Here is a 24,688-nt window from a genome sequence, read left to right as displayed (position 1 = left end):
GGGAGGAACTGGGTATTGATAGTAGATGATCAGCCATGATCTCAGAATGGCGGTGCAGGCTTGAAGGGCCGAATGGTCTACTTCTGCACCTATTGTCTATTATCTTTGCCCTTCAGCCATTATCATTTACCACATGAAGGATGTGTATGTGTGCTTTTAGAAGATCAGAATTCTTCCACATGTCCTTGTGATGCCCAGTTCTTCTGTGGCAAAGATCGCACTGAACCGTTTTGGTTGTGCGGTGCAGTTTAATGTTTTCTCTTTTTTTAAAAAAAAAGGCGCTCAAAAGTACTTTCCAGATGAGGAAGAGAACATTCTCAAAGCAATACTCAATCTCTGTTGGACTAACTGGGGTCGGAATGGAAATTCGAACCTTCAAGTATTCATAATTTCTGATGAATGTGGTCATCTTGATTTACATTGGATTTCTTACCAACCAAATTATGATCAATTGCGATGGTGACATGTCTTTGAAGGGAAGGAACTTGAAAGTGAATAACCAATATTAGTACATAAGTCACATCAATGTCTGTGCTAGCATTTATTGTTCCTTGCAATTGGCTGTTTCTCAATGTACTTTGCAAGAGTGAATATTTAGCATGGTGGATGGGGTCCCAATCAGTCAGGCTGGTCTGTCCTCAATGTGTTTGATCAACAAATGCTATTAGAGTTGCATTCATCCAAGCAAGTTGAGAGTAGCACATTGCTCTTGTGATATACCTTATTAGATTGTAGAAAGGCCTTTTAAAAAGTCAGGAACTGAGTTAGTCATTACACAAAGTCTAGCCTCTAACCTTGGTTACCAGTCAAATTAAACTTCTGGTTAATATTATGTTTAGTGTGGCATCTCATGAGCGGTCATGCGATTGAATGTCAAGGGGAGATGTTTAGGTTTTCATTGGAGATGGCTATTACCTAACAAGCATGAATGCCATCTGCCACTCCTTTAGTCAAACCATGAAAGTGTCTGTGTCTTGCTGCGTTCAAGCATTGTCCATGGAGTTGTGATCAACATTGAATGTTGAGCAGTCAGTCAGTGGTGTGTATTTACTTTTCTGACCTAATGAGCGACAGAAGATTTATGAATGTTTAAATATGTTTAAGCTTCATGCATTGTTTTATGAACTCCTGCAGTAATGTCCTGGAGATGAATTGATCGGCCTGCAAATAATCATTGAAGGCAGAAAGATATAGATTAATTCCTGATGACCAATTTTTGCAAAACTTGTTAATGAAATGGTCAATCTGATGCTTCCTTGATCTCTGGTTATTTGCTGCTGCTTTTTGGAACTTAGTGTTTTTTTTGTCTGATTGGATCTTGGTTATAATGAGGTCTGGATCTCAGGGTGGTGAATAAATGGAGCACGATTCCATTGCTGACTAACCCTTTAATGATTCAGGATAGATTAGTGAAATTCTAGGTGAGATTTAACCTGTCTTGCTTTTACAGGACTGGATGTATCTATGCAATGTTCCATTTTGTAAGGTTGATTAACTGTTATAGCTGTACTCGAACAGTGAGTACTAGAGTAAAGGCACTGGCACAATATCTAGGGTGTTTGTTTTCGAGGTTTGCTATATTTGGCATGCTCAGCTTTTTGATATTAAGTATAGTGAATTTAAATGATTTGAAGATTGGCTTTTTTGCCAATAAGAATGTTAGAAGATCCACCTTTCCCTGCATCAGTGTGATTTAAGACGAAAGTAATCCTGTATTCTGTAGAATTCTGTTTCTTAAAAAAAAGCGCAAGAGTTTGTTTCTGCTTTTGGAATGTGAAAGACAAGTAAGGTTTAAGCTTGGCTTTTGCATTTCCTTTTTGAAATTTCGGGTAATGGAGTATTTATTTATTTACCAATCAGTATAAACACTTCATTACTGAATGTGTTTATTACAATTTTGACTTTCAGAGCAATTCAGCAATTCTGATGGAAAATATGGACTTGTACATGTTAAATCCATGCAGTGCAAAGATTTGGTAAGTAGTAAACTTGGGTGAAAAAATGCTTGTTAACTGTTTAATTTGTTTCTTGATGCTATGATTTGATGCAGGTTATATACTATAATAGAATGTAATGAGTAGAAAAACAATTTTCATACTTTCATATTACACATAGTATGACCATAAGAATTGGGAGCAGAACATTGTGCCCTTAAGCTGCGGGGGTATGTGGCTGCGCATTGAATGAAATGCTTCCTTGCACCTTGCCTTTGTTGCCACACAGCTATAATTTTCAATTTGAAATAATGCTAATATAATTTTGAAATTTGTTAATATAACTGAAGTACCCTGTAATTACGTGTTAATGAATATAATCCATAAATTTTCACAAATGTACTACATCCTTTCCTTTGATTCATTTTAGAACTCCAGTTTATTTACATAGTCAGTGTTTCAACTACAACAATAACCACAGATTGGAAGTCAATAGCTCATTGTTAATAAAGTGCCAGCCTGCTAAACACTGACACAATCTAGTCAAAACATTTCACCGTGCCTGTCGGTTGTTTTGATCGCTTGATATCGTTTACTTGTGTTGTGAGTTATGGTTTGTTTGATGTGCATATTACAAAAAAGCATTTAAATTGCCATGCTGTTTTCAGGCCCTGAAAAGAAAATATAAATAAATGATAATTTCCTGCTCAGAGCAATGGTTGGTCTGCACAGTTGTAAAAAAACAATGAGAATGTCGGCACAAATTAGGCCATTGGGCCCATTGATTCTGCTTCATGGCTGATTTATTATCCCTCTCAACCCCGTTCTCCTTCCTCCTTTCTGTAACTTTTGACGCCCTTAAATTGTAAATGTCACTTCACCCTTTAAGAAGGGAGGGAGGCAAAAGACAGGAAATTTTAGGCCAGTTGGCCTGATTTCAGTGATTGGCAAGATCTTGCAGATGAATTCAAACCTACTTCTCCCACACCAATCTTTGCGCTATGCATTTAGTCTTTTTAACCCTGTGTAACGCCCTGGTTAAAGTTTTTACTGCTATGCTGTAGGTATTTCATTTTAATAGTTCTTGAAGGGTAGTCTGTTCTGCTTTCAGCCTGTTTGGGTTTGAGCTGAGATAAGGGGGCTTTATTCAGTTTCGGAATGTGGTGTCAGCCAATCAGATGGTGAAATTGGGAGAAGATTCTAGAGAGTGATAGGTGGAGAGGTTTTGTGAGGGGCACTGGCGTGGGTCATGGTCTTCTATGGCAGGAACTGGGAGAAGATTAGAGGGAAGATAGATAGCTGAGGATGCCGTCCTTGTTGTGCAAGGTGCTTTGTGCAGATGAATGGCTTCAAGGAGGAAGGATCAAATACTCTGTGGGAGAGCACGTTATTAGAGATGGTGGTGTGTGCTTTCATGCAGACTGAGGGTCCAGTGTTTGAGTTACAGACAAGTTCAAGATGAGCTCCAACTTATGTGCATGTTTGACTGTTTAATTATAATGGGCCCCTTGTTTTTCTTTAATAACTCTGGTCAAGTTAACGTTCATAACTATATAATTTGTGCAGTGTATGATCTGTTATTTCTTGCCGATGCGATTGCGGGGGGGGGGCGGCGGCCGTGGGGGCAGTCAATCATACAGCGTTCACGCAAGCCAGGGTTTTGGTGGGCGAAGCATCCCAACCTCACGGTTTTGGCAGGACCAAAGTCGTATACACCTTCAGCACCCAGTAAAAAGGGGTTTCGCCTGTACCAATTGGACATGGCTCAGGTAACAATCCAGAGATTTACGTTTTTGAATCTGTTTTAATTTAGTCCCTAGCTACTCAAATTCCCTCAGCAGAACCTTTCTTTGTACTTGCTATGTCATTGGTACACACAGACCACAACTGGATCCTTTCCCTCCTACTCCAAATTCCTTTGCAGGTCAGATGAGATGTTCTGAGCCAAGTGGCCAGGCAAACAATGAACCTAGCAGCAGAGAATTGTCTATCCCCAATTACAACTTCATTTCTCTTCTCCTTCTCCTCCCCCCCCCCCCCCTTAATGGCCCTCTGAACCATGATTCAGTTACTCATCCTTCCAGCAGCTCCGCTCTTATCCTCACAGGGAGCAATGGTGTCAGACCTGTTGGGCATGAAAGTGTCTGGGTAATTCTGCTTTCCCTGATGGATCACAGTATTTGAAGCTTAGATTCCAGGTCATCAGCTTCAAGTCTGAGTTCCTCAATGAACACTTGCTCATATGTGGTCATCAGAAACCATAGTTGGATCCACCGGCTCCCACATCATGCATCTCTTGATCCTGCATCCCTACTTGTAGTTGTAATTTTTTCTTTTAATTAACTAGAATATATATTTTAAAAATCCATCCCTGTTTTTTACTTACTCACTTGTGTGATCCTTGCCAAAGTGTCCTCATACCTCAGACTTCTACGCTGACCCACAATGCAGTGGCCAATCCATGATGGATCTTATCCACGCCTCTTCTCGCAATAGTATCTTAAGCTAAAGCCTCAGTTTCCCCACTCTAATTCTACTGTCACATTGTGACCACTCCCACATGGCTGTTTTGCTTAAATCTCATTTCTTCATTTTGGCCCAAGCGAAACTTGTACACAACAGGACTTATTCTTTTTAATGGTTCCTGCTCTATCACAGATCTCGTTCTTGTTACTTCAAAGAACAACACTACAGCAATATTTCATTTTCTTTTTGTAGGTTTGTAATTGAGTTGTGTGAGCCCATCCAAGTCAGGCAGCTTGATGTTGCAAACTTCGAGTTATTTTCATCTTCGCCAAGGGACTTCCTAGTTTCCATCAGTGATAGGTATGTTTTATGGGTATTTAATGGAGTTATTCTAAAATTTTTGTTCAATATAACATCAGTGTTCATTCACCTTAAATGAAGGTGATGTAATTAACTCCTGTATGCATAAATTCAACTTCATGTAACTTCAAAATCAGGATGCCACAGATGTTAAAATTCTGGGGGGAAAATAATGTTGCAAGTAGTTCAGATCAAAATATATCTGGAAAGTTGAGCAGGATTAATATTTTGGGTTGCTGATGTTTTGTTAAAGGTTCTAATGAAAGGTAAGAAACCTGCAAAAATAATCTTATTTGTCCATGAATGTTGCTTAAACTATTTACAACATCTTTTTATTTTGTGCAGGGAGTGATCTTCCTCTGCTTGAAGATGAATTTTGCACTGTGTAGCTAAAATCTAACTCTAAATGGTTTTCTAAGTAATAACTGAACCACAATTCTGGTCACTTTTATTACTTTCAGGTATCCTACCAATAAATGGGTTAAACTTGGCACATTCCATGCTCTGGATGAGAGAACAGTGCAGAGCTTTCCTTTAGATGAGCAAATGTATGCCAAGTATGTCAAGGTAAAAGTACATTTTGTTTTCAGAATTGGAGCAAATGAAATAAGTAGCACTTCAATACTGCTTAATTCCACTAGTTTCAGGAATACTTCATAATGAAATCAAATATTAAGTACTTTTTGCTTTTATGAATTTTTTCAATTATAGCTTATTCTATCTGCTTGATCTTGCAGTGGCATTCTCATTATTTAAGCCAAGCCGTAATAGTACTCAAGCTACTACGCACTTTGTCTAAGCCTATATGCTTTATAAGATATGTCTTGAATGGTTATGTGCACTACAATTCTAAATACCTAAGAAATCTTCCAGCTTAAATTTGCTGCAATGTTTTCAAATGGTTCAAATCATCTTTTCCAGCAACTTGTGTTAGAAAAATCTTGCATACCCCGAAGGAGCTCCAAAGTAATTACTCTGTCCTGAATGTGGACATTTACTGCTTTTTATTTAAACAAAAATATTCACAATGTGTGATCTTTGAGTAATCTTCCAAGTTTACATTGCAATTGGTGCTTGAGACATATGAGAACTAATGAGTGTGAACAGCCACCTTGAAAGGATGTTTTAAAAAAAAAACTAATACTTCATTTTAGTTTTCAATTATAATTATTAACAATTAAGGATTCCTTGAAGTAACTTCCTTCCAACATGTGGGCTTTAGGACTGAAGTGACCTTGAATGGCAAAACGTGTGAATCCAATACAGATTGACTGGGTTTGTTAGACTTGATCTGGAATGTCAATGTGGAAATGGGTATATGTAAAATCCTGAAGTGGAGAATGCAGGAAGGCTGTTGAGGTTTACTTTCATGCTCAGCCAGGTATTGAATTTTATGATGTAAATGATGTACCAGAGGAGGCGCACAAATGTTTGTACAGCATATTGCATGTATGTCAAACGACTTGTACTTTAGGATGCAATTGTGCATTGTCTTATAAACTAATATTTTGTATCTGGAAAATAGGTTATAGTTAGTAGCTTGATAATAGGTACTTTGGTTGCTTCATTCAATGATTTGAGTGTAGGAAAATATTTTGTGGTGAACCTCTATGATATTTTCATGGCAACAAGGCCTTAAGACCATATAACATTGCAGAATCAGGCCTTTCGGCCTACAGTCTCTACTCTGACAATCCATCATGGCTGATTTATTATGCCTCTCAACCCCATTCTTCTGCCTTCACCCCGTAACATTTGACGCCCATACTAATCAAGAACCTATTAATCTAATGACTTGGCCTCCTCAGCAACCTGTGGCAATGAACTTCATAGATTCATCACCCTCTGGCGAAAGAAATTTCTCCTCATTTGTTCTAAAAGGATGCCCCTCTCTTCTGAAGCTGTGTCCACTCTGGCCCCAGACTCCTCCACATCCACTCTTATCTAGGCCTTTCACTGTTTAATAGGTTTCAATAAGATTCCCCCCCCCCCCACCCCATTCTTCTAAACTTAAGCGATGCAGGCCTGGATCCATCAAATGCTCCTCATATGTCAACCTTTTCATTCTCAGGATTGTTCTCGTGAACCTCCTCTGCATCCTCTCAATACCAGCAATCTTTTCTTAAAGGGGTCAAAACTGCTCAATACTCCAAGTATAGTCTGATCAATGCCTTGTATATTCTAGTCCTCTCAAGAAGTGGACTAATCTGCTCAACCTGTGAGTTAACTTTTTGGGAAATCCTGCATGAGGACTCTCCAGTCCCTTCGCATCTGAGTTTTGAATTTGCTTCCTTTAGAAAATCGATGCCTTTATTCCTTCTACCAAAGTGCATGACCATACACGTCCCTCCACTATATTCATTTTGCCACTTTGCCTATTCTCCTAGTGAGTCCTTATGCAGGCTGCTTGCTTCCTCAACATTACCTGCCCCTTCACCTATTTTGTATCATCTACAAACACTGTCACAAAGCCATCAATTCTGACATCCAAATTATTAACATATAAAGTGAAAAGTAGTGGGCCCAACACAGTGAGGAGCACCAGTAGTCACTGGCAGCCACCGGAAAAGACCCCCTTTATTCCCACTTGCCATTCAGCCAGTGCTGCCATGCCAGTATCTTTCCTATAATAGCTTGTGCTTCTATCTTGTTTGGCAGCCTCATGTGCTGCACCTTATCAAAGACCTTCTGAAAATTCAAGTAAATAACATTCACTGACTCTCCATCGTGCCTGTTATTTCCTCAGTGAATTCTAGCAGATTTGTCAGGGAAGATTTCCCTGAAGGAAACCTTCTGACTTTGGCCTACTTTATCTTGTCCCTGCAAGTACCCGAAAGCTCATCCCTAATGAACTCCAACATCTTCTCGACAACTGAAATTGGGCTCTAACTGGCCTGTAATTTTGTTTCCTTTAAGAAGGGGAGTAACATTTGGAATTTTCTAGTCCTCCTGAACCATTCCAGAAGATAGTGATTCTGAAAGATCATTAATGCCTCCACAACATCTTCAGCTACTGTTTTCAAAATCCTGGGGTGTAGTCCATTTGGTCCAGGTGACTAACTATTTTCATGTATTTTGGTTTCCTAAGCACTTGCTCCTTAGTAATAGCAGCTACATTCACTTCTGCCCTCTGACTCTTGTATTTCTGGCATACTGCTGGTGTGTTCCACAGTGATTCAAAAGATTCATAGTGCATTAATTATCAAAGAATGTACAAATTATACAACCTTGAGATTTGTTTGCTTACAGGCAGTCGCAGAGCAAGGAACCCGAAAGAACCCAATTTAAAAAAAACAACCCCCCAGTACCCACAGAAAAAGGGGAAAAAACCCGAAACAAGTCATGTAAATCTGAGGAGCCCCCAGACTATTTGGTCGGGTGCTTAAGTTGTTTGAACCTCGCACTAGGACCCAGGCCCTGCCACGGCGAATTGTTCCAGGCCAAGATTTTGCTGCCACAGAAGCCATTCTCGACCTCTTCAAATCAGCTTGGCACCCAGGGCGATTGAGCCTTTCCTGACTCTCGATACCCTGCCTATCTTGTCTATCTGGGCTGGTGTTTAGATTGTCCAAACAGCGTATTGTACCTGGCATTAGGATCTGGGCCTTGCTGCTGCGAATTGCTCCAGGCCTAGAACACGTTGCCCAGTAATTTGCTTCGAACCAGGATTTCACAAACAATGGGAGCAGGTAGCAACAACAGCATTCCAAACCAAATTGTATCCTTGGATCCAAATCCCCGGAGCAGCTCAGAGTGGGCCCAAAGCCGCAAGTCATCATTTGCTGAAGAAGCCGTTCTCGACCTCTTCAAATTGGCTTGGCACAGAGCGATCTACTGTCGCGTCTGGGTTAGTTGTTCGGGCTTTGGAACTCCTCCGTCCCATCTTTTCCCCTCTGAATCGTCCACTCTAACCAGCACAGCTCCAACTCCAAGTGCGTCGATTTTGCAGCGTACCAGCAGGGCACGTCTCTCGAATTTGCTGTGCTCTCACCTTGCCTCTTTGTTTGTGGTGATAGTTTACCACATTGTACTTTTTTAAAAAAAGTGTTAATAATGTTCTTGATTGAATTCCTTTGTATTTGAACCACCGGTAAGCTGTTGCATGTCTTCAGTAGCACCATCTCAAACTGGGCAGGATAAATACTTAAGCTCATCAGCAATTTTCTTTTGTACCCCCATTACTACCTCTGCAGTGATTTTCTGATGTCCACACTCTCCTCTCTTTTTATATATGAAAAAACCTTTGTATCCTCTTTATATTGTTGGCTTATATTTACAGTCATGAACAAATTAATTTTTTCAAATTCATTTGGTTTGCCAGCAATGACATTGTTTTGCTGAACTAAAAACTGTAATCTGCAGATTAGCACTGTTTCCTTTTCTTCCTGTCCACACTTGAAGGCATGAGAGCTTTTGTGTTGAACTTCCAATTCTGTGCTGTTGTAGTATTAATGTTATGATCTTTTTAACTGAAATATAATCGGAATCATTGTGAACACTTCTTTGCCTTGTGTAGCTGAAGTCATTCAATGAGCAATATCTTTATTATAAAATTGAAATTAATAAAATGTTGGAGTTATCCTGTAAGGGTGTATTTGCAAATCTGTAATCTTAGATTTATGGCTGATTTTGAAGAGTTCTAAGCACCTGGACAACTTTATTTTGTTACTTCTCCAAGTTCTTCAAATGGAGGAAGACTTGGAAAATGGTTGCGAATAATGGTACTCTGATATTTTTATAAAATGTAGTGAGCAATGTTGGCAGTTACTTCTTACTGACATCTTTTTCTCCCTTTCTCTTGCTTCAGATGTTCATCAAATACATAAAGGTTAGCATGGATAGAAGTTAGTCATGGATTGGAAGTTTCCTTTCTGGAGGCACTGCTAGCATGCATGAAGCACAACATTGCATGCCTTTACTAATGAAGTCATGTGCATTGGCAAAACTAACCAAATAAATCATACTTTTAAATGCAGCACCACTGCAATTGGGAAAATTTATTTACTGGAATGTTTGTCAACAAATTTTCATTAACTATTTTGAGATCCTTTGTGAAGTTTGGTGAAAATCTTAATTATACAACTGGAGTTGCAGCATACACAAAATACTCCTTTTGTGGAAACGGGTCTCCAATTTTGTTGTTATTGTTGGTTTCAATTATTACTCGTATGCGGGTTTAATCAAATTTAATTTTCCTGTTCAATTTAGTAAAGTCTAATTTTCCAGTTAATGTAAAAAGTGACGTCTTGCAATTCAAGTCTAGCCTTTAAAAAATATTTGCTAGTATACCTGAAATGTCATTTATTCCCCCTCTTTTCCTACACAATTGGCGAAATAAGTAATCTTCTGTTTCATACTGTGGAAAAATCAATACTGCAGATTGTTTTGCTCTTTACAATGACTGTACAGCATAAAATTGGGTTGTCACTCCTCGTTCTAAGTCTTTTATTATAAAGGTGATATTTAGATTTTTGATTGTTTAAAATTGTCCGAACAGAAAATAAGTTTGAGAAAATTGACAACTAGTGCTGATAAGTGTCTCCAGACCAGAGCATTGTTTCAATACCTATTGGATTTTCATCAAACTTAAACCCATACAGTCATTTATCAAATTTTCAAAATGACTCTCTAAAAATTATTAAGACATCTGATTTATACTTTGATAACTTTCAAGAATGATGTTTACAGCTGTATTCTCAACACTGTGATTTGTTAGTAAAGAAGCAGATTTCTTTTACAAAATAAATTCTTAACCTAAATATGTTGAATTATGCTAGCTTATTAATGATCTCATTAATAGAAATGTGTGGTCTTGCCTGTAATTCTGTGTTTGAAGTGACTCATGATAAGCTTTAAAAATATTTATTTGTAATAATGAACTGATCATTGTATGCAGGTCTCATTGAAGTCTTGATGTGTTGAAAGTTTCTTTCATGCAGATGAAGTTCTAATCACTTAGTAAAAGATGCCTTGTATTGTTCAGGTCTTGTAGCTTTGAATTCATTTTGGAATTATTTTCAGCATTTTTCATTGTTAGCATTTGTAGTGGATGATTGAATTCAGTTGCGAAGGCCATTGACATTGCATGAGGAGTTTAAATTTCTAAGCATCCCTCCATTTATATGCAAGTGATATTGTTGCTTGACTTGGGTAAATACGCACAGAATTGAGTGTTTATTCATGTGTAAGTAGCTTTTTGAAATTCTTCAGAATATGTTTTTCTATATAGTTTAGAGCCTCTGTGCATATTTACTACATTAAAAGTTGCAGAATTGGTCATTATAAACCTGCAGATTTCCAATATTTACAATATCTTTCACAAATTGCACTTGAAAGGTAGCAACCCAGCACTTCCTCAACTCACAGGAGCATTTCTGTTCTTTTAAATTCTTGTGTGGTTTTACTTCTGATGAATGATTTTTCTGAATTTATCGCCAGTTTTCTCCTAACTTGAACTGTTGAATATTGTCTCATATTAATTCAGTATTTGTTCTTTTGTAGGTGGAGTTAGTTTCACACTTTGGATCAGAGCACTTTTGTCCCCTTAGCCTTATAAGGTAAAGTTGTAGTGAGATTTACAGATTGCAGAAATCGGTGTTCCCTTTTGAGTAAAGTAAATATGAAAACCAGCTTTTCACCTTGTGATTCTCCCCAAAACCTTGCTCTAGAATGTTACTAGAACTATTAATTAATGTGTCTCTCACTGGCAATTGCTGAATTAAAGTCGGGGTAATTCAATACATGTAGTATTTTTGTTTTAGTATTGTCTTTCCTGCTTTTAAAAGTCAAGTACAATATATAAACATGACATGCTGCAGAAGCTGGAAATCCAGAGTAACATATAAAACGCTGGAGGAACTTCTGCAGGTCAGGCAGCATCTATAAAAATGAATCAGTGTTTTAGGCCGAAGAGGAAATGGGAGGAAAAAAATTACCAGAATGAGAAATTGATGTTCATGTCATCAGATTGGAGGCTACCTAGATGGAATGAGGTTTCGCTCCTCCACCCTGAGAGTGGCCTTATCATGGTGAAGGAGGCAGCCATGGACTGGCATGTTGGAACGGGAGTGGGGATAGAAATTAAAATGGTTGGCCACTGGGGAAATATCACTTTTAGCAGAGCTGCTTGACAAAGCAGTCCCCCCAACTTATGTTGGGTCTTACCAATGTAGAGGAGGCTACATCGGGAGCACTGGATGCAATACACTACCCCAGCAGATTTGCAGGTGAAGTATTGCCTCACCTGGAAGACTGGGGCCCTGAATGGAGGAGGTGAATGGGTAGGTATAGCATTTCTCTAACCTGCACAGATGTATGCTAGGAGGGAGATTATTGGGCGATGAATGGGCAAGGGTATCACAGAGGGAGCGATCCCTGTGGAAAGCAGAATGTGGGAGGGAGTGAATGATGTGTTTGACGGTAGATCCCGTTGAAGATGGCGGAAGTTGCGGTGGAAGGGAACCACCGTTCTTTGAAGGAGGAGGACATCGCTATTCTGGAAAGGAGTGACTCGTCCTGGGAACAGAGTGGTGGTTATGAAAACATTGAGAAAAGGGAATAGTATTATATAGAAAAGTTTAGCCAATCAAAAGAAATCAAACAAACACTGCCTGATGCGTCGTAAGTTGAGAATTATTCCAATGGTCTAGACTCCAGAAGAGGAATTATGCTGCTTTTCAACCAACTTGGCAAATTTTTTGAACTGTTACCTATTGCAAATCTCAAAAGCTGGACTGATTTTTGGAGCAATTTTTCTACTTGCAAAACAAGGTATATTATTGAAATATTACCAAAATAGTAAGGCTGTGATAAACCTTGAAGGATTGGGAGCTGGTACTTGCAAATTAAAATTGTTCAAACTACAAATCCAAAAATTGAAAGTTGAAGTATAGCAATATTCAGTTATTCTATTTAAAAGTGGCTTCATCAAAGCTAGACTATAGTACTTCAGTGTAACATTTTAGAGGTAGTATCGTGGTGATGAAATAAGTAACTACTGGGCCAACAGTGGATCTCTTTATGTACTGATGTAATTTTACACTGCTTTCAAAATAACATCGAACATTTTTGTGCTAGGGTGTTTGGTACCAGCATGGTGGAGGAATATGAGGAAATTGCTGAATCTCAGTACAATACAGAGCGTCTAGAATATCTTGATGAAGATTATGGTATGGATGTTTTACTGCTATTCTTTATCTAAATACTGCTTTTCATCTTGAAGATATCAAGTAAAGTAGTTCTCAGTTTCTGTGCATTGTACGAGTAGCTTAGAGTCTGTAATTACAACATACTACCTTAGATAATTCTATTCTGAAATGGAGATAATGTCTTAACATAAGCTTACCAACTTGTATTAGTATCTTGGTAATGCTTCCTGCCACATTGCACGTTGCCTTCCATGACGACTCCAATACATTTCTCAGTATTCCTGCTTTATTTTGTCCATCTGATGATGCCACTTTTCTGACCAGTACTTACTATGTCTTTTTCTGCCTCACCCAAAGATTTGTCATTAACAGGTTTGATTGGATTCATTATATCCCTCTAACTTTGATTGTCTTGGCTATCCCAGCCTTTTCCTTATTTCATTCCCCTGCTCTGTATTTTTCACCTCCATGTTCTGCATTCCCAGGTGAATGGACATTTATTTGTGCTACTTCAAGTTTACTGAACTGCAGTTCACTTGCAGTGTGGTCACTTCTACTTTGTGTGTATGCAATTCAGTGTTTCTTTTTAATCTGTCTGCCATTTGTCTTTTTAAATCTTGATCCTACAGCATTCCAACCTTTATGCTATGTTTCCTACACTATGCAAATGCAACTCAGTGCAGGCTTGAGGAATAACATTTCTGCAAAAGTACATCACTATTTCTTAAGTGTTGAATTCAATAAGTAATGACAGTCATTACTATTTTCTACTTCAGATTTCCACCACCCATAATATTTTTCTTTAGTGATTTCAGGTTCTGCGGTTCTAATTTGTCTCCCCAGATTGATCTTTTGTTTCTTGTTCCATTTCTAGTCTTGTCTGCACTTGGCCATTACCATCCATTTTGTTATTTGTTTCTTGTTTTAGCATTTTAGCAATGGCATTTCATTTTGCTTCTAGTCCGCAGCTGTTCACTACTTATTGATCTGCAGGAGGCAATAAAATTCAAGGGTATATCGAAGTGTGCGGATGATACAGAATTAGCTGGAGGGAATGTCGTGATGACCTTCCCATTCTCCAATGGGATATTAAGGATTTGAGTCATTTGGTGAAAATATGGCAAATGGAATTTAATACTTCTCTGCACTTGCTATCACGTTCTGGCACGCATCCTCCTTCCCTTTCTCCCATGGTCCACTCTTCTCTCCTATAAGATTGTTTCTTCAGCACTTTACCATTTCCACATATCACCTCCCTGCTTCTCACTACTTCTACCCTCCCTCACCCACCCACCTTCCCTTTCACCTGGCTTAACCCATTGCCTTCTAGCTTTTACTCTTTCCCCTCCCTCCACCATTTTTATTCTGGCTTCCCCCTTCCTTTCCAGTCCTGATGAAGAGTCTCAGCCCAACTCTTCATTCCTGTAATGCCCTGCTGAAGAGTCTTGGACCAAAACATTGACAGTTCATTCCCCTCCGTAGATGTTATCTCACCTGCGGAGTTCCTTCAGCATTTTTGTGTTACTCTATATTTCCAGCATCTACAGAATCTCGTGTTTATTTCTAACTTGATCTCCATTTCTGATAGAAGCTTGTTGATGGTGTTTCCATTCTGTTTCATCTGATTTTTCAGCATACTTCATGGTTTATTAATAATGTAATCTTTCCCTCATCAAAGTCTGGAACTTTGCTAATGAACTGGAAAATAACATGCTTTTGTATTCTGTGCAAAGGTATATTCATGAAATTTGGTTGCTGTTTCTGTAGTGTTTATTGAAAAGCGTATTTGGAATTTGAGCAATGTGCAATGATCACACAGACCGAATACATTAAACATATAGAACAGAAACACAGAATCTGTGTAGCACTCAATGCTGGAGGAACTGAGCAGACCATGTAGTATCCACATGAAGGGGAATGAACTGTCAACATTTCATCAGGGCATTACAGGTCTTGAACCAAAACGTCAACTGTTCATTTCCCTCCATAGGTGTTGCCTGACCTGTTATGTAAAACAAAAACAAACCTGTTAGACCATGCTCATACTTGAAACAGTCTCTTAATCTATTTCATCCATGTTATTTAAGATATCCTGCAGATCTGTTCTGTTTTTATGTAAAGAATTAAGACGATGTAATAAAAGCTATACCTGGGAGCTCTATGACTCACTCTCTGGTTTCCATTCCTATGCAATCTTCCTCTTTCCACCTGCATTTTTTTCTTTCATTTTATCTTGCCTGTTCCCTGAATAAGATATTGCCAATTTTTCTTTCACTGGAAATAGCAGAAAATGTGGTAATAAGGTGCCTACTTGGTTGGAAATGGCAATCTGTCTTTTGTTTTTGAATTGGGCTTCAGTGCCAACACTTAAAGTAATGAATAAATAATACTGGTTCCAACTTTCAGCTGTAGGCCATGTGTAGTGGAAGGAAAGTCTTCGTGATATGCCTTGCATATTGCGGTATATTAATTGCAATGACATTGAAGTTTAAAATTCATTGATGCGATTAGTAACTGTCTGCTTGCTGTATACACACAGTGGCATTTGAAACTTTATTTCACTTTGTCAACTTTTAGTGGGTGGTTCAAAGTGACCAAGATCCTTTACGTGTACATCTAAGGAAAGAAATCTTGGAGCATTGCTCAAATTTCAAAATCTCGGTCTCTTGTATCAAAAGAGAACCTGGATTCATGGGATGTCCTAAATTAACATTCACTCAACCTCTGCTGATTAAGTAATTAATCCATGATGAATCATAGACACGGGGGCAATACAGACCTTAATTGTTCTGTGTCATAGCCACACAGACGTGTCAAAACTAATGTTACTTTTCAAGTGTTGTAGCAAAAGTCCTCTTCTAATTAATATTGAAAAATCTGTTAACACAGGTGGGTTTTGGCAAAAATACTCTCGACTATTGGCTTTAGTTTAAACTGAACATCCTGTGAGGAAAAAGTCGACTGACTGACTCGGGAAGCATAAGCTTTACGTTTTTCTCCCTTACAATTGTACCTTTTATAAAGTTATGGTCATGCAGACCTCTGTTTTCAGTGGGGTGATGAGAGACCAGGTTGTTGTCTGGGCATTGATTTTAAGAATGTATTCTCCAAACCACCTTTTTTTGAGATGAGTAAAGAACATAACAGATATGCCTGGAGACAGTATTTCTTTGTCTCCATCACTGTTTTGTCATGAACTTGGTTCTGAGGCATACTTGGTACCTCATTCAATCAATATATAGTTGCAAGAAAGTTTGTGAACCCTTAGCACTTGTCTAGTTTTCTGCATCAATTACTCATAAAATGTGGTTTGATCTTCATCCGAGTCACAATAATAGACACAATCTGTCTTCAACTAATAACACACAAACAATTGTACTTCGTGTCAATATTGACTATACCATTTAAACAGTCTGAGTCCAGGTTCAAAAAAAGGTATGTGAATATCTGGGGTAATGCTTTCTATAAATGTTCTTGGGAGTCAGGTGCTCCAATCAATGAAATGAGATTCGAGGTGTGTTGTAGAGGTGCCCTGCCCTATAAATAAAAAGCAAAAAGACTCATGGTCAGGCGGCTGACGGAGCCTGCCCTTATCAAGAAAGATCTGTTTATGTGCACCATGCCTCGATCAAAACAACTTTCAGAGGACCTTAGAAGAAGAATTGTAGAGATGCATGAAGCTGGAAAAAGCTACAATGACATTCAAGTCTCTTGAAATGTTTGTTATGTGGACAGTTAAGTCTGAACGTTTTATCAGAAATGCACATTGCTATGTTTAGAGGGAAAAGGGCTCTGCACACCAACACCAAGACTACCTCCGAACTGTGAAGCATGATGGAAGGACCATCATGGTTTGGGGCTGCTTTGCTGCCTGAGTGCTTGGACGGCTTACAATCATTGAGGGAACAATGAGTTCAAAATTATGTCAAGACATTTTGCAGGAGAATGTCAGTAGAGCGGTTTGTTACCTGAAGCTTAATAGAAGTTCGATGATGCAACAAAATGATCTAAAAGACAAGAGTAAATCAACAACAGAATGGTTTAAAAAGTAAATTTGTGTTTTGGAGTGGCCAAGTTACAGTCCAGACCTGAACCCGATTGAGATGCTGTGACATGACTTGAAGAGGGCTGTTCTTGCAAGATGTCCCAGAAATATTGAACTGAAACAGTTTTGTATGAAGGAATAGTCTAAAATTCCTTTTCGCCGTTGTTCAAGTCTGATCAGCAGCTACAAGAAACATTTGATGGAGGTTATTGCTGCTAAAGGAGGTCCTACCGGTTATTAAATGCAAGGGTTCACATACTTTTTCCAGCTTGGACTGTGAATGATTAAACATTCATTCCCACAAAGACTTACTGTACGTTCCCAAACCAAAAGCCGTGGATGAACCAGGAAGTACATTTTCTGTTGAAGGCTAGATCTGTGGCATTAACGTCTGGTGACCCAGGCCTGCACCAGAAAACCAGGTATGATTTGCGGAGGGCTATTTCAAGGGTGAGGAGACAATTTCGAAGGACATCGGATGCATGGCATCTCTGGCAGGGTCTGCAAGACATTACTTTCTACAAAGCAAGACCCGATAGCATGAATGGTAGTGATGCTTCACTACCAGATGAACTCAACGCCTTCTATGCACGCTTTGAAAGAGAGAACACAACTACTCCTGTGAAGATCCCTGCTGCACTTGTTGACCCTGTGATCTCCGTCTCAGAGGCCGATGTTAGGCTGTCTTTAAAGAAAGTGAACCCTCGTAAGGCGGAAGGTCCTGATTGAGTACCTGGTGTGCCACCCAACCAGCGGGAGTATTCAGGAACGCAAACACGAGGAAATCTGCAGATGCTGGAAATTCAAGCAACACACACAAAAATTGCTGGTGAACACAGCAGACCAGGCAGCATCTATAGGAAGAGGTACAGTCGACATTTCGGGCTGAGACCCTTCGTCAGGACTAACTGAAAGAAGAGATAGAGATTTGAAAGGAAGAGGGGGAGATCCAAAATGATAGGAGAAGACAGGAGGGGGAGGGATGGAGCTAAGAGCTGGAAAGTTGATTGGCAAAAGGGATACCAGGCTGGAGAAGGGAGAGGATCATGGGATGTGAGGGCTAGGGAGAAAGAAAGCGGGGGGGGGGAGCCCAGGGGATGGGCAAGGAGTTATAGTGAGGGGGACAGAGGAAGAAAAGAGGGAAAAGAAAAAAAATAATAATAAATAAATGGATGGGGTACGAAGGGGAGATGGGGCATTAACGGAAGTTAGAAGTCAATGTTCATGCCATCAGGTTGGAGGCTACCCAGATGAAATATAAGGTGTTGTTCCTCCAGCCTGAGTGTGGCTTCATCTTGACAGTAGAGGAGGCCGTGGATAGACATATCAGAATGGGAATTGAACGTGGATTTAAAATGTGTGGCCACTGGGAGATTATTAGTATGATTATGAGGACACGCAGTCCCCTTTTATTGTCATTTAGTAATGCATACATTAAGAAATGATAAAATGTTTTTCCAGAATGATATCACGAAAACACATGGCAAACCAACTTAAAAACTTTTAACAAAAACCACATAATTATAACATATAGTTACAACAGTGCAAAGCAATACCGTAATTTGATAAGAACAGACCGTGGCACAGTAGAAGTCTCAGAGTCTCTCGAAAGTCCCATCATCTCACGCAGATGGTAAACCTCCAGCACCGATGCAGCATCCTGGAAGCATCCGACCACAGTCCAACTCCGAGTCCATCCGAAAACTCCGAGCCTCTGACCACCTCTTCGACACCGAGCACCATCTCTGCCGAGTGCTTTGACCCCGACCCCGGCAACAGGCGATACGCAAAGCCGAGGATTTGGGGCCTTCGTCTCCGGAGATTCTCGATCGCACAGTAGCAGCGGCAGTGAAGCAGGCATTCCAGAAGTTACTCCGGATGTTTCTCAGCGCTTCTCACGGCTGTCTCCATCAAATCCAGTTTGTGCACGGCCCCCTTGTTACACATAATCGATATTCATTCGGAACGGCTGCGTCGCACCGCCATCTTCTCTCTCCCTCCCTCAATAGAGATCCTGCTTTCTCTGGTGGACAGAGCATAGGTGTTCAGCGAAACAGTCTCCCAGCCTGTGTCCGGTCTCGCCAATATAAAGAAGGCTGCATCGGGAGCACCAGATGCAGTATATCAACCCAGCCGACTCACAGGTGAAGTGTCACCTCACCTGGAAGGACTGTCTGGGGCTCTGAATGGTGGTGAGGGAGGAAGTGTAAGGGCATGTGTAGCACTTGTTCGGCTTACAAGGATAAGTAGCGGGAGGGAGATCGATGGGAAGGGATGGGGGGACGAATGGACAAGGGAGTCTCGTAGGGAGTGATCCCTGGGGAAAGCAGAAAGAGGGGGGAGGGAAAGATGTGTTTAGTGGTGGGATCCCGTTGGAGGTGGCGGAAGTTATGGAGAATTATATGTTGGACCCGGAGGCTGCTGGAGTGGTAGGTGAGGACAAGGGGAACCCTATTCCTGGTGGGGTGGTGGGAGGATGGGGTGAGAGCAGATGTGCGTGAAATGGGAGAGATGCGTTTGAGAGCAGAGTTGATGTTGGAGGGAAGGGAAGCCTCTTTCTCTAAAATAGGAGGATATCTCCTTCGACCTGGAATGAAAAGCCTCATCCTGAGAGCAGATGCGGTGGAGACGGAGGATTGCGAGAAGGGGGTGGCATTTTTGCATGAGACAGAGTGGGAAGAGGAATAGTCCAGGTAGCTGTGAGAGTCCGTAGGCTTATAGTAGACATCAGTAGATACTTCATTATATTGGCGACAGCGAGATCCGACGCAGACTGGGAGATCGTTTCGCTGAACACCTATGCTCTGTCCGCCACAGAAAGCAGGATCTCCCAGTGGCCTCACATTTTAATTCTACGTACCATTCCCATTCTGATATGTCTATCCATGGCCTCCTCTCCTGTCAAGATGAAGCCACGCTCAGGTTGGAGGTACAACTCCTTATATTCCGTCTGGGTAGCCTCCAACCTGATGGCATGAACATTGATCCGTTAATGCCCCACCTCCCCTTCGTAACCCATCCCTTATTCATTTGTTTTTTTTTCTTTTCCCTTTTTTTCTCTTTCTCCCTCTGTCCTTCTCACTATAACTCCTTGCCCACCCTCTGGGCTCCCTCCTCCTTTCTTCCTAGGCCTCCCACCCCATGATCCTCTCCCTTCTCCAGCCTGGTATCCCTTTTGCCAATCAACTTTCCAGCTCTTAACTCCATCCCTCCCCCTCCTGTCTTCTCCTATCATTTTGGATCTCCCCCTTGCCCCCCCCGCCACTTTCAAATCTCTTACCATCTTTTCTTTCAGTTTGTCCTGACGAAGGGTCTCCGCCCGAAACGTCGACTGTACATCTTCCTATAGATGCTGCCTGGCCTGCTGCGTTCACCAGCATTTTTTGTGTGTGTTGCTGGGAGTATTCAAGGACATTTTCAACCTCTCACTGCTATGGGCGGAAGTTCCCACTTCAAAAAGTCAACAATTATACCAGTGCCTAAGAAGAATAATGTGGGCTGCCTTAATGACCGTCGCCCAGTAGCACTCACATCGACAGTGATGAAATACTTTGAGAGGTTGGTCATGACTGGACTGAACTCCTGCCTCAGTAAGGACCTGGACCCATTGCAATTTGCCTATTGCCACAATAAGTCAATGGCAGACACTGTCTCAATGACTTTCCACATGACTTTAGACCACTTAAACAACACAAACACCTACATCAGGATGCTGTTCATTGATTATAGCTCAGCATTTAATACTATCATTCCTACAATCCTGATTGCGAAGTTGCAGAATCTGGGCCTCTGTATCTCCCTTTCCAATTGGATCCTCAACTTTCTAACCGGAAGAGTGCAATCTGTGCAGATTGATGATAACGTATTTTTCTCGCTGACGATCAACACTGGCGCACCTTGGGTGTGTGTGCTTAGCCCACTGCTCTATTCTCTGTATACACATGACTGTGAAGCTAGGCATAGCTCAAATAACATCTATAAATTTGCTGATGATACAACCATTGTTGGTAGAATCTTAGGTGGTGACGAGAGGGTGTACAGGAGTGAGATATGCCAACTAGTGGACTAGTGCCACAGCAACAACCTGGCACTCAACGTCAGTAAGACGAAAGAGCTGATTGTGGACTTCAGGAAGGGTAAAACGAAGGAACACATACCAATCCTCTTAGAGGGATCAGAACTGGAGAGAGTGAGCAGCTTCAAGTTCCTGGGTGTCAAGATCTGAGGATCTAACCTGGTCCCAACATATCGATGTAGTCATAAAGAAGAAAAGACAGTGGCTATACTTTTTTAGGAGCATGAAGAGATTTGGCATGTCAACAAATACACTCAAAAACTTCTATAGTTAGAAACATAGAAAATAGGTGCAGGAGTAGGCCATTCGGCCCTTTGAGCCTGCACCGCCATTCAGTATCATCATAGCTGATCATCCAACTCAGAACCCTGTATCTGCGTTCTCTCCATACCTCCGATCCCTTTAGCCACAAGGGCCATATCTAACTCCCTCCTAAATATAGCCAATGAACAGGCCTCAACTGTTTCCTGTGACAGAGAATTCCACAGAATCACCACTCTGTGTGAAGTTGTTTTCCCTCATTTCAGTCTTAAAAGGCTTCCCCTTTATCCTTAAACTGTGACCCCTCGTTCTGGACTTCCCCAACATCAGAAGCGATCTTCCTGCATCTAGCCTGTCCAATCCTTTTAGGATTTTATACGTTTCAATAAGATCCCCCCTCAGTCTTCTAAATTCCAGCGAGTATAAGCCTAGTCGATCCAGTCTTTCATCATGTCAAAGTCCTGCCATCCCAGGAATCAATCTGGTGAACCTTCTTTATAGAGGAAAGAATGTCTTTCCTCAGATTAGGGGACCAAAACTGCACACAATACTCCAGGTGTGGTCTCACCAAGGCCTTGTACAACTGCAGTAGTACCTCCCTGCTTCTGTACTTGAATCCTCTTGCTATGAATGCCAGCATACCATTCGCCTTTTTCACCGCCTGCTGTACCTGCATGCCCACTTTCAATGACTGGTGTATAATGACACCCAGGTCTCGTTGCACCTCCCCTTTTCCTAATCGGCCACCATTCAGATAATCTGTTTTCCTGTTCTTGCCACCAAAGTGGATAACCTCACATTAAATTGCATCTGCCATGAATTTGCTCACTCACCTAACCTATCCAAGTCACCCTGCATCCTCCTCACAGCTAACACTGCTGCCCAGCTTCGTGTCATCCGCAAACTTGGGGATGCTGCATTTAATTCCCTCATCTAGCGGTGCCCCACTAGTCACTGCCTGCCATTCTGAAAAGGTCCCGTTTATTCCCACTCTTTGTTTCCTGTCTGCCAACCAATTCTCTATCCACATCAATACCATACCCCCAATACTGTGTGCTTTAAGTTTGCACACTAATTTCCTGTGTGGGACCTTGTCAAAAACCTTTTGAAAATCCAAGTATACCACATCCACTGGTTCTCCCCTATCCACTCTACTCGTTACATCCTCAAAAAATTCTGAGATTCGTCATACATGATTTTCCTTTCACAAATCCATGCTGACTTTGTCCGATGATTTCACTGCTTTCCAAATGTGCAGTTATCACACCTTTGATAACTGACTCTAGCATTTTCCCCACCACCGATGTTAGGCTAACTGGTCTATAATTCCCCGGTTTCTCTCTCCCTCCTTTTTCAAAAAGCGGGGTTACATTAGCCACCCTCCAATCCTCAGGAACTAGTCCAGAATCTAAAGAGTTTTGAAAAATTATCACCAATGCATCCACTATTCCTTGGGCTACTTCCTTAAGCACTCTGGGATGCAGACCATCTGGCCCTGGGGATTTATCTGCCTTTAATCCTTCAATTTACCTAACACCACTTCCCTACTAATGTGTTTCCCTCAGTTCCTCCATCTCACTGGACCCTCTGTCCCCTACTATTTCCGGAAGATTATTTATGTCCTCCTCAGTGAAGACAGAACCAAAGTAGTTATTCAATTGGTCTGCCATGTCCTTGTTCCCCATGAACAATTCACCTGTTTCTGACTGTAAGGGACCTACATTTGCCTTAACCAATCTTTTTCTTTTCACATATCTATAAAAGCTTTTACAGTCAGTTTTTATGTTCCCTGCCAGCTTTCTCTCATAATCTTTTTTCCCTTTCCTAATTAAGCCCTTTGTCCTCCTCTGCACGACTGAATTTCTCCCAGTCCTCAGGTGAGCCGCTTTTTCTGGCTAATTTGTATGTTTCTTCTTTGGAATTGATATTATCCCTAATTTCCCTTGTCAGCCACGGGTGCACTACCCTCCCTGGTTTATTCTTTTGCCAAACTGGGATGAACAATTGTTACAGTTCATCCATGCGATCTTTAAATGCTTGCCATTGCATATCCACTGTCAACCCTTTAAGTATCATTTGCCAGTCTCTTAGCTAATTCACGTCTCATACCTTCAAAGTTACCCTTCTTTAAGTTCAGAACCTTTGTTTCTGAATTAACTATGTCACTCTCCATCTTAATGATGAATTCCACCATATTATGGTCGCTCTTACCCAAGGGGTCTCTCACGACAAGATTGCTAATTAACCCTTCCTCATTGCTCAATACCCAGTCTAGAATGGCCTGCTCTAGTTGGTTCCTCGACATGTTGGTTCAGAAAACCATCCCGCATACATTCCAAGAAATCCTTTTCCTCAGCACCCTTACCAATTTGGTTCACCCAATCTATATGTAGATTGAAATCACCCATTATAACTGCTGTTCCTTTATTGCACGCATTTCTAATTTCCTGTTTAATGCCATCCCCAACCTCACTACCACTGTTAGGTGGCCTGTACACAACTTCCACCAGCGTTTTCTGCCCCTTAGTGTTATGCAGCTCTATCCATATTGATTCCACATCCTCCCGGCTAATGTCCTTCCTTTCTATTGCGTTAATCTCCTCTCTAACCAGCAATGCTACCCCACCTCCTTTTCTTTCATGTCTATCCCTCCTGAATATTGAATATCCCTGAATGTTGAGCTCCCATCCTTGGCCACCCTGGAGCCGTGTCTCTGTGATCCCAACTATATCATATTCATTAATAACAATCTGCAATTTTAATTCATCCACCTTGTTACGAATGCTCCTTGCATTGACACACAAAGCCTTCAGGCTTGCTTTTACAACACTCTTAGCCCTTATACAATTATGTTGAAAAGTGGCCCTTTTTGATTTTTGCCCGGGATTTGCCGGCCTGCCACTTTTACTTTCACCTCACTACTTTTTGCTTCTACCCTCATTTTACACCCCTCTGTCTCTCTGCACTGGTTCCCATCCCCCTGCCACATTAGTTTAAATCCTCCTGAACAACAGTAGCAACATCCCCCTGGGACATTGGTTCCAGTCCAGCCCAGGTGTAGACCATCCTGTTTGTACCGGTCCCACCTCCTCCAGAACTGGTTCTAATGCCCCAGAAATTTGAATCCCTCCCCCTTGCACCATTTCTCAAGCCACGTATTCATCTGATATATCCTCCTATTTCTACTCTAACTAGTACGTAGCACTGGTTGTAATCCAGAGATTATTACCTTTGTGGTCCTACTTTTTAGTTTATCTCCTAACTCCCTAAATTAATCTTGTAGGACTTCATACTGTTTTTTTTTTTCTATATCGTTGGTACCTATGTGCACCACGACCACTGGCTGTTCACCCTCCCACTCCAGAATGTCCTGCAGCCGCTCAGAGACATCCTTGACCCT

At 40.9% G+C, this 24,688-nt stretch overlaps 1 protein-coding gene across 3 annotated transcripts in view; it reads left to right on the top strand.

The window, feature by feature from the left end:
• suco (SUN domain containing ossification factor) overlaps positions 1-24,688 on the top strand; it is a 110,961-nt gene that overhangs the window by 55,711 nt on the left and 30,562 nt on the right. For 2 of the 3 annotated variants that reach the window (XM_063063778.1, XM_063063780.1), the window contains 6 exons: positions 1,909-1,976; positions 4,653-4,760; positions 5,222-5,327; positions 9,568-9,588; positions 11,262-11,317; positions 12,837-12,928. In XM_063063778.1, the coding sequence (XP_062919848.1) occupies positions 1,909-1,976; positions 4,653-4,760; positions 5,222-5,327; positions 9,568-9,588; positions 11,262-11,317; positions 12,837-12,928 (451 nt within the window). The remainder of the gene's footprint in view (positions 1-1,908; positions 1,977-4,652; positions 4,761-5,221; positions 5,328-9,567; positions 9,589-11,261; positions 11,318-12,836; positions 12,929-24,688) is intronic. The other variant, XM_063063779.1, reaches the window with a different exon arrangement.

This window comes from Mobula hypostoma, chromosome 12, assembly GCF_963921235.1.
Source record: "Mobula hypostoma chromosome 12, sMobHyp1.1, whole genome shotgun sequence".
NCBI lineage: Eukaryota > Metazoa > Chordata > Chondrichthyes > Myliobatiformes > Myliobatidae > Mobula > Mobula hypostoma.
The sequence above is the reverse complement of the archived record's forward strand: the minus strand, read 5'-3'. Positions and strand labels throughout refer to the sequence as shown.